The 18,227-nt window shown below is 39.6% G+C and overlaps 1 protein-coding gene across 1 annotated transcript in view; it reads right to left on the bottom strand.

Annotated features, from left to right (window-relative positions):
* IFT140 (intraflagellar transport 140) overlaps positions 1 to 18,227 on the bottom strand; it is a 3,212,973-nt gene that overhangs the window by 3,010,391 nt on the left and 184,355 nt on the right. The window contains exon 4 of the mRNA XM_044089294.1: positions 15,237 to 15,358. Coding sequence (XP_043945229.1) covers positions 15,237 to 15,358 — 122 coding nt within the window. The remainder of the gene's footprint in view (positions 1 to 15,236; positions 15,359 to 18,227) is intronic.

The following is an 18,227-nucleotide window of genomic DNA, read 5'->3' as shown; positions in this document are numbered from 1 at the left end:
TTTTCAAAGCTAGTCACCTTATTATGGGCCGGCGGTATAAACACGCTTCTCTTTTTAAACATATTTTGATCTCCTGGCATTATTTTATTGTTATTATGTTTGAAAAATACAGCCAAATTCAATCTTAGACAGTACAATTTAATCTCTGTAATAGTATCCACTAAATTAAATTTAACTGTGGGTATATATTTCATTCCTTTAGTGAAAAGAGAAAAGTGTTCTTCCTTAATATTAAAATTAGTATAAATGTAGACTTTTAAATCACTGAAAGTACTTATAATCTTTTCTATAGCATCATATTCATTTTTCACTGTTGTTTGTAAATTTCTTTCATCTAATGATGTTAACTGACTTTCTTCCAATAATTAATTCTCTATTAATTCAACTTGTGCGTCTAATATTTCTCGTATCTGTTCCACTGACTGTAATTCTTTTTCTGAGCTGGGAAATGTCTGTCCCCTTGAAAATTCATCCCCTTATCCCTACATGTTCCTTCACCCCAGTTTGTCATATCTCTGTTGTCGCCCTTATGCTCTCACTTCCAAATGTAAGCCTGTTTTCTTTATATTGTTCCAAGTCACGCTAATTTTTTTTTTTTACTTTTTGTCAAATATCTCTTTTGCCTTCATGTCAGCCATTTTATATTGTTTATCATATAGATCATGCCACTGTGGAAACAACAAAATCACTTACTATATCCTTATTCAGTTTTTCCACATCACTAACCAATCTAGATAATCTCGTCATTCTTTTTAATAAGTATGTTCATATAACTAAAACCAAAACTACTGAACAATGTATTAAATTCAGCTGTAGTGTTGTTATCTAAACTTAACCCCATGGGTATTTTAAAAAATCCCAAACCCATAGGTACTATACCCAGAGTGATACACTTCAGTAAATATGCATAATCTATTTTAATGCTCTTTACTGTAAGCAAACGTTTCCCCAAGGTGTCTATAATATCCTTTAGGGTTCCCTTGTCACCGGCATGATATCTTTCTTTCACAATATGATTATTGCCAGTTTCATTTACAGTAAAGTCAAAATCATTGGTGAGGAAATTATCTAACTTGTTCACGTCTCAAACCTCCTTACTAACTAAACAGTTATTCTTGCCACTACGGCTAGAAGAATTAATAACAGTACCTTTAGGGAAATTCAAGTTTGTTTTTGTTATCGTAGAATATGTTTTGGTAGGTAACTGACGCTTAGGACGAGCTCCCAAGTGTTCAACATCTTCATCCACATGAAAAAGGAAAAAATCAAAAGTAAATTCATTATCAGAGGTGGTACTGACATTGCTGTTGTGATTCCGCAGTTGCGGAAGTTCATTGGAAGATGATTCCACTCGAACCAAATGTTCCCCTTGTCCATTCGGTATCTCCACTTGTGTGGACGCATGACTAACCGTAATGGATGTATCTCTCCCTTGCTTAACACACACCGGGCTCCCGGGTGTTTTTTTGATCCGCCCAATAATGTCAATTAACTGGGAAACTTCCTCTCTCGGCATATTCATTTCGGTCTTTATTTGGTTAAGCTCATCCCTGTTCAATGAAGCCTCGGTCACCTCACTGACATTATCCAATACAACTGACTGTTGTATATATGGAAAAAAAGCAGAGACAACACCTTAAATATGATCCACTACACTGCAACCAACCGTCTATGTAATGTTTTATAATGCAGCGAGTGAACACGACTCGAACCAGGAAAACAAAGTATTTAATAGTAAAAACTACAATCTAGAACACTCAATGCATCTAGTTAAGCGCTTTCATCTGCAAAAGCAGACTTCTTCAGAGCAATTCAATCATTGGATACGCTTCATTTTTAAAAACTTTTTGGCACCAAAGCAGCCATCAATTCAGAATTAAAGTGCTAGTGTAACAAAATGTACAAAAGTACTTGTTACTATGTAACATTACGTAACAAAAAACTCATAACACTGTATTCAAGAAATTACTACCAACCTAACAATATATATATATCTATCTAATGCTATTTCATGTGTTTTTAAAAATATATATTTATATATAATAAATTAAAAAAAAATCTTTTAAAAACGTTAATGATGGTAATAAATAATATGATGTGCCTACAAGAATTATATCAAATTTAAACAACTTTAAATGGTTTAAAATCACTTTACATTAATTGCAAAGGGGGGGTGAATGATTGCTTGTAACATCAGATTAAGGTACCATGGAGGGGTATTATGTTTGTATTGAGGTTTTAAGAGAAAGGCATACTTTTAAAAAGCTTTACAAAGTCTGTGAGATGCCACTGAAGATCCTTGTAAACTAATGTGGAAGTTGGAGATAGCCACTAATTGGACTTTAATTGTGCATTGTGCAAGCCAAAGGTCCATCATTGAAAGGCAAAGCTAAAAATTGAAGAATCTCATGGATTGGGGCTGAAATAGGGTCAGCCTCATTTTGGAGAGCCCAATGCACAAACTGTTTCCATTTACTACTGTAGAGTTTTCGTGTAGATGGTTTATGAAAAAACAAAAGAATGTGTTAGACGAATGAAGAGAGTATAGGAAGTCTGGCTACTAGTGGAACTGGAGAAGCCAAGCTGTCAGCTTGATTTTTGGAATGTCTGGGTGAACAATGCCTGGTAGGTGAGACAAAAGATCTACAGTTGGATCCAGAATCTAAAGCTCTTGTAACAGATGAATTCAAAGGAAGGGAAACCAAATCTGCTGGGGGCAGAAGGGGGCAATGAGGATGACCCTGCTCTTCAACTTGACTGTTTTCTGTAAGAATTTGGGGATTAATGGAGTTGGTGGAAAGGCATCTAGAAGACCGGGGGGCCAACTAGGCAGAACAGCATCTCTCGGAAACTCCCCTTCTGGGGGAATCAGGGCAAAGTAGCTGCTGCACTTTATGTTTAGGGGTGAAGCAAATAGAACGGGTCTATATTAGATAAACGAAAGTTCATCTTAGTGAATGCTCACATGAGTGAATATTGCGGAACTTGAATCCGCAATTGTGAGATCGCTGTACAGTGAGGATAGGAATATTTGCCCTTTCCTCACTGTAGTACGATCTTGGAGTTGGAATATATATTTAGAGTGGGTGTGTGGGTGGTGGTGCAGCCCCCCACAATTGCAGTTTCGAGTATCTGGATATTCGCTCATATGAGCGTTCACTAAGATGAACTTTCGTTCATCTAATATAGACCCAACAGATCAAAGCAAGGCTGACCCCAAGTCTGGAAAATCTCATCCAACACTTTTCAATTGAGGGACCATTCATGAGGTAACAGTATGCACCTGCTCAATTTGCCCGCAATCACATTTGCCTTCCCTGGAATGTGCATTTTATCAGAAAGCAGTTGAATGAGATCGTCCACTGCCACACCCTGAAGGCTTCTTGGCACAGAGGGTAGGATCTGATTCCCCCTTGTCTGCTGATGTACTAGACTACTAACAGGTTGTCTAACTGAAGTGCAATAGTTCCTAGAGGGAGAGCATCCTGAAAAGCTTGCAATGCCAACAGCACAGATCTCATCTCCGGAACATCTATGTGCAGATAGGCCTCTGTTGGGGACAAAGTGCCTTGGACTGTCTTTCCCTACCAATGCCCCCCCACCCTAGCTGGGAAGTGTCTGTGGTCACTGTGGCTTTGGGCTGTGGGAGAACGGCCTTGAGAAACTTGATCCCAATGAATCCACCAAATGAGACCCCTTTTGCATGCACTGGTGCTAGAGATGGGCATTGACACAGGGTGGTGAAAAATGGACCATTGTGTTGCAAGCAACCACTGTAGAATTCTCATATGGAACCTGGCCAGGGAAACCAGAGTTACAGATGCTGCCATGGACCCCACTGCTTGGAGAACTAAATATGCTGGAACTTTGTGGTTGTTGATTATGGTTAGTACTTGATTCCTGATCGTCTCCAGTCTTTACAGGGGAAGTGCGGCTATTATGGTTCTCTTGTTCAAGCAAGCTCCTATAAAGTCTATCATCCGAGTTGGTTCAAGCAGAGATTTTTCAAAGTTTATTGTAATGCTCAGGTACGAGCATAGCTGTAGAATTTTCTCTCTTGCCACCAACAGTAGATGCCTGATGGTAGCGGTCATGAGCCAATCGTCCAGATATGGAATCGCACTGAATCCCTGCGTCTCAAGTGAGCTGCTACTAGCCTGAATTGGTAGTGACTGGCTTCCAACCAGAAGCGAAGGAAACTTCTTGAGCATCTGTCCATCTTTATGTGGTAGTATGCTTCTTGAAGGTCTATCGAATACATCCAATCATTCTTTCCCGTAAAGAGAAGAATGGACTGAACTGTGACCATCCATAATTTTTTTTGAATGGATATGTTCAAGCTGCTGAAATCCAGAATGGATCTCCAGTCCCCTATCTTTTTTGGCACTAAAAAAAATCTTGAGTAAAATCCGGATTCTCTCTGGTCCGGTGGGACCTTCTGTATGACTCTTTTTCTAGCAGCTTCTGTATTTGTATGGCTGCTTGTTCCCTCTGACTAGGTGGGATGTCTAGGAATTTCTTTGATGAGGAAGGGGGCTGGACAAATGGTATCGTATAACCTCTAGAAATGATCCTCTGCGCCCACATATCTGAAGAGATTAGTAGCCAGGCTCTCTGTTACAGGAATAAGTAACCCCAGATTGCCTCCAGAGGGGGACAATTGGGCCTCCTTTCACAAGCGCTGGAAGGTTTTACCAGAGAAGGAATCTCTGAAACCCCGATTCTGTGGGCCTCCTCCGCCACGAGGGAGACATCTTCCATTAAAGTTCCCCCTTCTGCCCCTAGGGCAACTCTCACCATGTGTCCTGGTTAAACCCTTGGGATTTTCTGAACCACATTTTTCCATTGCTTTGCCGATTCCTAGAAAAAGGTCTCTGAGGAGTGGAAATATGTACGCCCATGGCAGAAAGGGTTTTATCATTATTCTCACACCTGGTCAATGTGTCTCTGACTGTAGGGCCAAACAAGAATGAGCCAGAGGCAGCACTGATGAACGAAGACTTGAAGGGCTCCACAAAGTCACACAGCCACATCCAGGTGTGCCTTCTTATGGAAATGCCTGAACCTGCTGCTCTAGTAGTTCTTTCGGCTGTCTGTGAAATGAGCCTCATGGAAGAATTAGATATGGAGGTTAGGGTGGCCAACTGAGAGAGGCAACGGATTCACATACCTCTTCAGAAACAGCTCCAGAGAGGGTATCCGAAAGTTGTTTAATCAAATCCCTCTGCAATCTAGTAAAATGTGCCAGATAATTCAAGGACAGAAGAGAAGAGGCAGGTGGTGAATAAACTCACTTCCCAAACTTATCCATTGTCCAAGACTCCTTGTTGGGAGGATGGATAGAGGAACTTTCCTCTGCTAGTTCCCTCTTTGTGGCAGCCGCTACTACCATGGCAACCATAGGCAATTCCTTGCTCCAACAAGGTTTATCCTCAGGGGCCATGACAATTTTGTCAGATCTCTTGCGGATTGGCTCAATGGTGTCAGGCACTTTCCACACCAGCCGAGAGATCAATTTAATGAGTTCATCGTCAGGCAGGGACACCCAGGAGGTAGATGGCCAGGTACTGAAAGCTTGCATGTACATGGATTCCTCAGTTGAAGGGTTAATGAACTTCCAATCACCTCTCTGCTTAAGGATATCTAAGATGTCTCCAAAGGAGACATCAGTGTAATCTGGGGGACCTTTCGCCTTCCTCGAAATCTCTTTCCCATGATGGACTCTTCTAGGGAGTCTAAGTACTTTAAGTGCTTCCTCTTACACAGCTTCTTCCTAGGGACCTCCTCAGTGGAGTGATCTGCGGTGGTTTCGGAAGAAGAAGTGGTACCCTACTGGGTAACCTGAAGCTTCAGTACTCATTGTCCCACTGAAGGGAATAGTTGAGGTTCTGAACACGAGAGTGACAGGGATAGTAGTTCCAAAGGGGGATGGGTCCACCTTACTGACAGATGTAGCCATGGCCCTCTCCAAGGCTCAAAGGCAGAACCACCGGTAGATAGGAGGGACCCCGGAACCAAAGTCCCCTCCTACACCAATGAGAGCTTCCCCAAGGCTGAAGCCAGGGCTGAACTTAACCATGCCAAAGCACTGACGTGCAGGGAAGGCTCTGAAAAAACTTCAGCTGACCCTAACCCCTCAAAGCTAATAGACAAGCTATGGCCCCAAGAGCTCTCCAGCTCTGACTGAACGGAAAAACTCAGAGCAAAAATCAACGACGAAGACAAGGGTATCTTTGGAAATGGCAGTGTCGGGACTGGGAGGTGCAGAACCAAGGACTCTAAAACCTCCAGAGAAGTTAGAGAAGAAAGAAAGGGAGAATAAGTTGAAAGAAGTGGTCCCTGACCCATGGGGGTAAGAAATGAGGGGGTCCCCTGTCACACCTTGAGCTGAAAGAATCATATGTACCCATCTCTTCATGTCATCTTCTGCAAGGCTCTTGGAAGAATGTGGTGAGACAACATATGGAGACCAAGGCCTTTCCAAAACGGGGGATGGCAACCTGTCAGAAAAATGATCAATAGTAGAGGAATAATAAGTCCTTGGAACACAGAGGAACTCTTTACCTGGCAGTGTCGGTTCCAAGGAAGTCTGCATTGAAAAGGAAACTGGTTCTTGGCTAACCAGTGACAATGTGATCGGTTCCAATGAAGCAGTCGGGTCAAAAAGTGAGGTCAATTTAGTTTTAGATTCCAAAGAAATGGTCAGAACTGAGAGTTTCACTATCTTAGCACTCAGTACCAAGGGAGAGATTGGCACTGAAGAAGTTGTGTTGTTGGCCTTCTCTGGGGTTATCAAGGAGAAGGAAGCTGGACTGGGGTAAAAAGATTTACTTTTTTGTTTTGACTTGACCAGTGCAAAGCTCCAGATATAGCCTCCCTGAATGAGGGGGGAAGAGCTTTAATAATCAATTTATTTTTCTTCTCAACCAATGCTCTGTGGCTGAAGGAGTAACAAATAAACCAATCCTCTTGCAGATGAAGAGGGCCCAAACACAGTGCGAGTGAGAATCCAGAAGCCTTTTCTTTAGAAATTATTGTCAAATGTTAATGTACATTTATTCTTTTTTGGAGCTTTTCTCCCCAGGACTCCATTGAAAACGGGTTCTTCGTGGCCCAATGGACTATCCTGGTAAACCAACTGCAATAAATAAATAAATAAATAAATAAATAAATTTATCTGCCATTTTTTAAGCAAGCTCTTCTGACAAACACACACATGCACACACAGTGTACATACATGCGCACACACAATTACCGAAAGGAGATGGCAACAGAAAGATTCGCACAGAAAAAGATTAAGAAGAGAATAGTAAACAGAAAAAACTTTTTTTTTTTTTTTTTAAATTATAGCAGCAAAAGGAGTAGGAAGGAGTTGATGATAGTCTGGACTACACAAGTAGATGAAAAAGGGAGAGGAGATACTAGCGATAGTATCTAGAATACCATTGTAAGAAGGAAAAGGCTAAGGATACAGGGATAAGCAAGAAAATAGCAACAAATAATATTTCACTTATCTGGCTCGAGAGACTGATAACCACTTCTGAATCACAAGGCGGCAAATGAGATCTGTACATTGTGGGTAAGGACTGAGCTCGAATATTTTTTGTTTCCATGAGCTGTAAAAGTGGCTGAGTCAGTTCCGAGGGATCGGAATCAAACCTACAAGTTAAGAAAATGAAAACAGACATCATAGGGTACCTTTTAGAAAGACCTTGCTTAATCTCAGAGAGGCCAAAAAGAATGTTTTTTGACCAAGTGAAAATTAGAAATGGCAGCAAGCTGGACCTCAACTGTCAAGTAACTAGCTCTATTATTGAAAATAGAAGCAAGAAAGTCAAGAACAGCTGGGACAAGTGCCGAAATGGGGTCTAGTTGTCTCTGGAGGAACCAAATAGCAAACCTTTTCCATTTACTCTTATACATCTTTCTGGTAGAAACCTTCTGGGATGATGCAAGGATGTGATGAACTGGAGATGAAAGCCTGGAGTGTCTAGCCATCACTGGAAGTGGAGAAGCCATGTGGTCAATTTGAAGGTTTAAATATCTGGGAGAGGTATCCCAGATGGATGAGACAGAAGATCCTGAGAAGGATGCAACACCCAGGAAGGATGAGAACTAGGTGAGGTCACAGGAAGGGAAACCACATTTGTCGAGACTAGAGTGGTGCAATGAGGATTAACTTGCTCTTCCAATGAAATGCTTTCGGACATGGGTGGAGGAAAGGCATACAGGAGACCAGGGGTTCAATTGTGAATCAGAGAATCTCTTTGTGACTCCCCCCTCTGGAAGGATCAGGGCAAAGTACCTGCTGCACTTGGAACTGAGGGGAGAAACAAAAGAGACTGCAGCACAGATGGCCCCACTGGCGAAAAATCATTTCTACAACTAAGTAAGAGACCACTCATAAGGAAGTAAACTGGACCTGCTCAGTTGGTCTGCCAGCACTTTGGTCTTCCCCACAATTTGCATTGCCAATAGAAAGCAGTAGTCAGAAATCACCCCTTGCCACACTCTCATTTCCTGTCAACATAGGGGGGAGGACTGGATTGCCCACTGTTTGTTGATATGCCAAACCACCGACATGTTTTTTGACTTAATAGCAACCATCTCTAGAGGAAGAACGTCTTGAAATGTCTGAAATGCCAATAGGACTGCTCTCATTTCTAGGATACTGATGTGAAGACTTCACCTCTTAAGAAAATCAAAAACCTGTCAAAAAAGTTTGAGGATTTCACAGAAAGAGACATTCTAACAGGGTTATCCCTTCATTAAAGTCAGTGTCTTCACTTAAAGACTCCTGTGAGGAGTTTAAATGCCTCCTTTTACATGTACACTTTCAAGGAATCTCTCCAGTGGGGGGTTCTGGGAAGGATCCAGAAGTGCCAGCAGAGTCCTGAATAAGGACAGTCTCCAGGCTTCACTAGACTGACTGTCCCAATGGGACAGGATGAAAAGACTCAGGATTCACAGTAGACAGCTGGGGGGGGGGTGGAGGAAGTCTTGTTCAGAGGTGGAAAATGCTCTTTCCACTACCTCAAAGGCAGAGGCCATGGGGAACCAATCCATGACCTGGCAAGAGCTGAAGCAACCTGTGCAGAACAGAACTCAATTTCCCCGAGATCCTGCCTTGACGCAGAGGTTAGAGCAAAGCTGTCAAGTGCCAAGACTCCAAGAAGAAAGGATGGCTCAATGTCAAACCCAAACCCGTGGATCCAGCACCAACAGTATTGCTCCAAGATCCTTTCATCTCCGATGAAGTCAGGGCCGTCTGGATTAGAAGTAGTGTTGGAGTCGAAGGCCAGATCAGACACAGACAAGCTCAGAATTTTCGGGTCTGTAGGCTCCAAAACCAGGGGACGGATTGAAGTAGGAGTCAAAACCTGAGAATGAACTGGAAATAGGTTCACAGGTTCAATGGGAGACATTGTCAGGGTAACTCCCAACTGAATTTAGGTTCTGAAAAACTTTCTCATCATCCTGTCCACACCTGCTTCTGCTGCGCTCCTACATGACATGAGGGATGAAGAGATTGAGGGTGGTCAGGATATCCTTTGAGATTCTTCCTGCCAAGAAACATATGTGCATCCTTGAAGTAATAGGCTGTGGAGAAAATTTAGACCTTGAATGTGGAGACTTTGATTTGGCTCTAGCTGGATCTAAATGAACAGTTAAATCTGATGGTTGCAATATTGGTAGGGGTTGAACCCGACTGAGCAGTCAGATCTCATCTTATGATTTTCTTGAGACAGCCAAGCCCAAAAGAAGAGGACAACGATTGGAGAAATGCTTCCTTGAATCCTTAGTTTTGTCAGCCACATCGCCCTTCATAGACTGCAAACATTCTTGGATGAGAAGGAAGTTCCAGATGAACAGGAAGAAGTGGAGAGAAGCAATCCTTTCAAAATTAGTTTGTTTTTGCACTCTGCTAGAGCCCTATGGTTAAAACCTGCACAAATCTCACTAGTGATAAGATGACCTGCTCTGACGAAGTAAACACACTGAAAGTGAGTGCCTGAGTAAGGAATTTTGTGCCCACATGAAGAGCACTTTTTGAAGCCTTTGGATTATCTGATATATTTAGAGAAACACCACCAGAGGAACAATCACCACATCAAAATAAATATATATATAAAATAAAGAGGAAATACCAACAACGGTAATATCAATACCCAGAAAGGTATACAATAACAAGAAATAATGGAATACCAACAGCGATAAGTACTTAACAGTTAGGTAGCAAGGAAAGCAAAGGGCACAAGGCCCAATGACTAGAAGATAGGAAATAGATAGCAGTCTGTAGGATATGGAGTATAGTGACAAGGCTTTGAGTTGATCTATGTTGGACATGTTTAGACCTTGTATTTATTTATTTATTTGTCTTTGTTGACCAGGAGAAATCCGACTGAGCACAATCCATTTTCAGGGGAGGTCCAGGGAGCTCCACATTTAAGTTGCACATGATGTACATTTATAATTGCAGGCTAAAAACATCTATACATTAGCTAATTTACATAATTTTACATATTTTAAATATTTCTTGTAAGAACATAACATTTTAAAAGAAAAAAAAGAGACATTAATAAAAATTGTCTAATTACTGAATAGAGAAATAACATACAGTAACAATTAATGTATTTACAGAGTGATAGCTGCAGAGAAAAGCTCAAACGGTATTTTTTGAGTTTAGCAATAATTTACAGACAGATAAGTAGAATTTAGCTTTAAAAACAACACGAGAAATATGAAAGGAGAAGTTATGGAAATGAGAAGGCAAATAAATGGACAGAAGAACTGTAGTTAGTGGTGGGCTATGAGAGGAGGAGGAAAAGGTAAGTTTAGGAAATAAGTGCAGTATGAGGAGGAGCAATAAGGTACAAAAAGACTGGGGAGCAAAGTGGCTGTAAGAGTTGGAGAAAAGTAAATTCAGTAAAGCTAGCCAGGTAAGCAGGACAAACAGAGCCATATCTGGCAACAGGTGTTGTATTCTTTTAATAAGGTATTATTGTGGGCCTTCCAGTTGTTTCATACTAGGGCTGCCAGCTTTTCAAATGCTCAAAGTGGGACATTTTTTGCAGAAACGTCAGATTTTGTAGGGCAAAACATACCCATGGCCAGTACAAAGGACAGAATTTCACTTTTTTGCTAGAAAAAAGCTTATTCTTGTAGCATTTAGTTGCTTATTTGGTTTCTTATAACATTTAGGTGTTTCAGATAGAAAATAACTGTTTTATGCAACTATTAAAGAAAATATAGGAGACATTTTTGTCCTAAAATCTCAGGACATTTGCCATTTTTTCAATTTTTTTGCAGGACACAACTGCCCAAAGAGTTCGCAAGTGGGACAGGTGGTAACCCTATTTCATACGTCTGGACAGACACATGCCAAAGGGGGCATTATATTCAATGACTGGCCTAATGAAGACTGAGTAAAGGGGGGACAATGACATCCCTACCCTTTGTTTATAAGCTGTGCAATATAGACAGGCTTTCTTACAATAGACACATATTGGTCAAAAGCTAGGCCACTGTTTATGTAAGTTCCCAAATTCTGAACCACTGGATTAACTCTTCAGAGACCGTTGACAGTGTGGTAGGTCCCCTGAAATAGAGGACTTCCCTAAAGGATACAATAATGAATTTTTTGGCATTTAGTTTCAGATCATGATTTTCGCACCAATTTATTTGAGACAAATCTTCTTGCAGGATGGCAAAGTCATTCAGAAATTCAGTGACTTCTGCATGCTTACAGTCATCTGCAAACTTAGTCAGCCAGAGGCTTTTGGAATTGGCATTTACTTCAGAAAAGTAGATACTAATGAGAGCTTCCAGCACAGAACCCTGGGGGACTCCACTGATGAAAAGACTCTTTGTGGAGTCAACTTTCCGTATTTTGATTATCTGCATCCTATCTGTGAGCCAGTTGGCAATCCAATGTTTAACATATGGATTTATTCCCAGTTTATTTAGCTTTTCTACTATGCCTGAGTGGGGAAGTACACCAAAAGCTTTGACCAGGTTGAAGTTTGTGGTGTGTACAGTTTTAACTTCATCCATTGCTTTGATGACTTTTTCAAAAAAAATTCACCAGGTGGTGCATGCATGTCCTGCCCTTGACGAATACAAATTGAGACTGGTCTAGTTTTGGAGGTTCCTTATATCCTGATTGATTAATTCCAGGATAAGTCTTTCCATGGCTTTGCATATGAGGCTGGTCAGACTTACAAGTCTGTAATGCCTGGGTCTGTGGAAAGGTCCTCCCTTACGTGGTGAATTACTGTAGCTGCTCTCCATTTGCTTTGTACAAAAACCTGTATGGAGGGTGAGATTGAACAGTGTTGTTTGGTGTGTGGCTAAATTGTGCTTCATGCTATCCAACTCATTCCCTCCAGAACAGCTCTTTTAAGTGTGTACCTTTAACTCCCAGTGGGTGTAGCTTGATCCTTTAAAAAATGAAGTTATCACCTTACATTTCTAACAAATACTCATTGACAGAGGTCAAATATCAATACAATTGTGTTTGCCATCATGTATGCTTCAAGATAAAATATTCTGATGCCTTATATGTAGCATGGTTTTGGAATTATTAATTAAAATATGAACAAGTAATATTTGACGCCTAGAGGCGCAGTAGGAGGGAACTTCAGAAACACCTGGAGGCGTCACTCAGCTGTAATGACTTAAGATGCATTAAGAGGCAAATTGTCACATTTCATACTTGCAAAGACATGCTGCATTACATCTCAAACATCAAGCTCAAGATGGTACAACCACCTGCATCAAGAGGAGAGTGAAGAGAAGATAATGGATGGCTTGTATTTTGGTTCCTTACAGATTCTGAATTTCAGAACGACTAAACAAAATGGATCATCTTTTATAAGGTCAAAATGAATAAAACAAAATATTTACAACTTTTTATGCAGTTATAAAAATGTAGCCTAATTAGAATATAACATCTTAAACGTTTCATGTGAAATTAATTTTTCCATTCAGATTAGACAGGAAAACAACATTTTTGTCACTATAATTAAATAAAAACATTGTTTAAAAGGTATATGAAACAGCTCTGACATCACATTAACTGAATAGCAATGATGGGAAATAGTGTACCTTTTATGTTACAATCATAATGCATTATATACCAGGAAGACACTAAATACAATAGGGACCATCTTGATTCTTAAATGAAAATGAAGTACCTTGAAAAGTAAACCAGTAGCATCCTACAACAACAGATCTTAAAAAATGTCATCTGTGCAGTAAACCATCATCTTTAAATTTACTTAGGTCAGACAACGACAGCTCCAATATACATCGCCTGGAAGTCCATTCCCTATGATAGCTAAAGTACCTTATGCTGTGGTCTATCCTGATGCTGGCTGGCTATAAGTGAATAATATAAAGTTGCACTGTGTGCCACCACCTTCAGTGTTTATGGCAACTATCAGGTTATGCTTAGCATGCCTACAGAAATACATACAGAGAGATCAAATGGGGAGTGTGTCACATTGCATTGGCTACACGATTGCCCGTAAACTCTGTCATAAAGCATTATTCTTGTGAACAGTAGACAGCCAGAGTGATCATCAATCAAAAACATATCTCAGGACAAAAAAAAAAAAAAAAAAAAAAAAAACAACCCAAACTACATCCTTAAAGTAGACAATGGCAGGAGAGCACCCTTAATGCACCTTCCTGTAAGACTTAGTTTAACACCGAGTTTAATCCTGATGTAGCTTTACTGTTTTTTTCTGTAACTATCGTTTATACAATCAGTAATCAATCTGCAGGATCAAAGAGGAGTTAGTCTTCTCTTATCTGCTTACATTCCACATTACTGCTATACTGTCTGAGAGTATGGCAGTCACAGCCCATCGTAGAAACTTGAAGGGCCTGCGGGGTAAGAACTAAATATATAGAAAAGTACAACCTCAAGGATCACTGAAAGTCTTTTAGACAATGTACAATCAACCAAGTAGCATTGCATATTAATGCCTTCAGTATCACAACTGTAGCCCATTAATATGGGCAGGGTAAAGAGGAATGGGCACAGTGAAATTTGGCTAAAAAAAAAGACATGTTTATAAACATATAATAATTTAAATTATAATTTAATATTAATATATATAATACATATATGTTTGCATACACATACAAAATACCTACTAATGTATATATACCTATTTATGTACATGGGTGCAAACTACATATGTGTGTGTATGTTGGGGGAAAAGATGCTGTAAACCTAATTAACTTCCGCTACTTAAATGGTCTGCAAAAAGAGCCACATATCAAAAAAACATTCACCAAATATGTTCAGGGAATCGGGAGTCACAGATTTCTTCTGTGGAAAACTCATCAACTTTCTTGCATACATATGGTAATGCTGTAAAATGTATACGTACCAATGTGATGTAAAAATTCAGAACACGTTTGTCTTTAACTGCCAGGCACCAAAACACGTGGGAGTAAAGCTAGCTGGGCAATAAACTGATTACTTGCTTCTCAGTCATGACAGGAGGGTCTTACAATCTCTCCAAGGTGTCAAATGGGAGATTTCATCTTACAAAAGTGGATAACTTACTTATAAGGTATAATGTCATACTAGGTCTAAGACATCTTTTCATCAACTTACTGATAAAATTCCATGTTCAGTTAAAGAATTTGTTGAGCAAGGAATTCAAACTTGCATTTTCTGTCAGGCCAGAGTAATCAGTGCAAGGAGCTTCACCACTTTGCATCCCCTTTACTAATAAATTTTGATGTCACAGCACCCTGGAGTAAGATTAATATCCTGTGCAGCAGTTAGTGTGCAACAAAATGGTCATCAATGCATAGTTGGTAGCTGCACAATGACCTGCCTCCTAGTTAGCATCTATAAAGTACAATATATATACCTTTTAAGCAAAGGTAAAGGCTCTACATAAAAACATGAACAGATCTAGGCCATCTGCTTACTAAACTATATATAAAATATAATAAACTCAGGTTTACGGCAAGAAGGTTACATTGTAATTTGCATGGGGTTATTCAAACAAATCTGGCTACTCCATTGTTTACTCTCATTTCTACTTGATCAGAATGACTGACAGAACATAGAGTAAAAAAGCTTGGCCTGAATACACTAATTAATTTTCTGTATTCTCAGGGTCCACCTCTTAAATAGCCTTTCTTTTCTGTAACACTTGTACTGCAATAGTCTTAAGCAAATCATCAACACATACATTCATTATACTTACTCTCCAGGTGGTGGAGGTTGGAAAACACAGTGAGAAATGCATTTTCGATATTCCTGTTTCATGTGTGGATTTCCCTGCATTCGACCACGGTGATCTAGTTTCCATAATGCCAGAATTCCGTGCTTAGAAATCAAAGATAACAATTCAAATCACGTTTGCACATAATCGTTATTATCATCACCAACATTATCATTGTCATCATCACTGCCACAAAGTAAAATGAAAACAAAACACTAATTATTCACAGACTACAAGAAGAATGCTTTAGTTATACTGCAACACATAAGGGAAAACAAATGTGTTCAATTCAGTTTTTATTTCTAAAGGAAATGATATCCAAAACATCAACTACACGCAAAAAAATAAATAAATAAATAACTATACTCTGTAACAGCATAAATATCCTTGATTGACAATGCAGCAGCTGGATTTCTAGCAGCTCCCATGTTATGGGTTCAAAAATTAACTTACCCTGAATAGCTGACCAATAAAACAATGAAATGCAGGGTCTACACAAGCCAACCCCTTCTGGGGATGATTGGTGGATTTGTATAACCAGTATAAAGAAATGTTTGGTGAAAACTAAAGGTCAGCTGTTGGCTAGCACAATGCAGATTTTTTCTCATCCAACATGTTGACCTGCCTATTTGTTAACCCCTTTTCCAATCACTGGCTGCCTTCTACAAGTCCTCCACCCCTACAACAAGCTGCCAGGTAGTGCTAACCTCAACCCCAAGATGTTAGTGGACAGCTACTCACTGATCTCAATCCTTCCCTCAGAATGCCCTACAGCAGAAGCTGTACAACACAGAATTTGTGTGAAGAGGTAAGTGTTAGGTGTCATAACAAAACTACCTGCCCCTCACAGCAACAGAAAGGGGTCTGAATGGAGAGATAATGAAATCAGCAACTAAAGGAGAGTGGTATTGTTATAACTGGATTCATCCTCAGATCTTGGCGAGTACCTTTACTTGGTGGATGCTGTTTTCACAAAATCGTACCTAGACAACACTGATACATAGACTGCATCTTATACAGAATTATCACAGAGAGAGGCAGGTTAAAAAATAAAAAAAACACAGCTGGGTGGAAAAGTCCTACAATAAAAAAGTGCCCAGTCCTGGTGTGCACACTCGTACCAGGATTGGAAAAAAAGGCAGTGTGGAATCCTCAAGGCACAGAAACAATTCTACAATGGGGTTAGGCTAGGTTCAGGGGGAGGACAGCGCCACTGTTGTCGAAGGAAGTTATAGTCCACAAAAAAAAACAAAAACTGGCAGGCCAAAAAAAGAGCCATAAAAATGACAGAGTGGAGTTCTAAGGATAAGAAGGTCATTATGTATAGTTAATGCTATGCAAGAAGCCCAGAATCTTAGACCCAGGATATTCAGCAAGATTACGAGAAAATTTTGAGGAAAGAAAAACACTTGCACAATAAAACATGTCAAAAGCTTCAATTGTAAATTTGTGTTTATTGATACAATAGATTTGTAACAACCATTGCATAGTCAAAGAAACTTTTGGCCACCGGGACAAGAAAGAGGAAGTGTGAAAACAGAGAACAAAACCCAGAGAGCTTTGAAAGATGTGAAAAAGAAACATGGATATGGGGAAAAAAAAAGAGCTCTGATATGGTACAATATGTATGAAAAGGAAAAAGCCAAACTAATCAATACAAAAAAGTAGCACCAAAGATATTTGAAGAGAAATACAGGAAAAGGCACCCAGATAAGGAAAATTTCATACTGCAAAAAAAATAAGAAAACAAAGGGAAAGTAGAAATGAGGATTAGTAATGGAGAAGTTAAAGAAACAGAAACTGAAGTTACAGATTACTTGTAAAGAGAAGGATTTAGTGTAGAAAATTTAAAACGTGTAATGTCACAGCATGACAGAACAATAGTTCCCAAACTAAGGAGAAACAGAATGTGAGGCATCTGATGGCTTGCCAAATGATAATGCTCTGGAGCCCTCTGTAGGAAACCGGTATAAAAGTTCAGTTGGAGTTGCACAGCAAGGGAAGAAGCAGCTAACAGTAGCAACTCCTGATGCAGGTAAAGCTGGTGAGTGATGGGCTAATATTTTTTTTCCAACCCCTTTATTGAATTATCATTTGGGACATAGTCAAATTTACATTCATATGAAAGTAATCAAACGATATTAATATAACAAGCATTATACTTCACATATATTGCTATATATATCATATAGCCTAAGCAATATAAATTATTCAGTTACTGCTTTTTTTAAAATAAGAAACAGATTTATTAAACTATCACTTGCTACACAGGCAAACATACATTTATATTTATTATTTATTTATTTTATTTTACATTTGTTTACCGGCAAGGTCTAACTCGACAGAGGTAACAGTTTTCAGCAGAGGCCTGGGGAAAAAAGCTCCAGAACAATTACTAACATACATATATAAATATAACATACATATATAAATGAAAACAAACTGCACCAACGCAATCCTAGTTGCAAACGGTTTAGATCACAAACTATACTGACACACTCCCAGTTGCAAACATTATACATCACTTATAATCTACCCAATCTTTCTCACTCAAGTATTACATAGCTTATTTAAGTCCTACCGCCTTAGACCTCATTACTCCATTTTATGTTCCCACAATTCCCATTTTTTCCTATGAAGTTTGCTCCTATCCTTTTCTAAGGATCTCGCTTCCAGATGTTTTATTTCTGTTACCATATTCACTACTTCCAGTAGACTTGGTTTAGATTTTTATTTCCATTTTCTAGTAATTGTTTTTTGGCAGCCACCATTAATTAGACATAGCAAAGACTTACCATGTCGAGGCAATTCCGATTCTGTACCATACCTCAGAAAAATCATCTCCCTCATCAGACCAATCTTCCCACAAAGCATCTCCTACAGTGCATCCCACAGGGAATCCTTGAAGTCTGCCAACTCACTGGACTCCCAGAAAATACGTTCCCAATTACCTCTTTCTTCCCCTTCACACCT

This window comes from Protopterus annectens, chromosome 12.part0 (assembly GCF_019279795.1).
Source record: "Protopterus annectens isolate FY-2018-M chromosome 12.part0, PAN1.0, whole genome shotgun sequence".
NCBI lineage: Eukaryota > Metazoa > Chordata > Ceratodontiformes > Protopteridae > Protopterus > Protopterus annectens.
The sequence above is the reverse complement of the archived record's forward strand: the minus strand, read 5'-3'. Positions and strand labels throughout refer to the sequence as shown.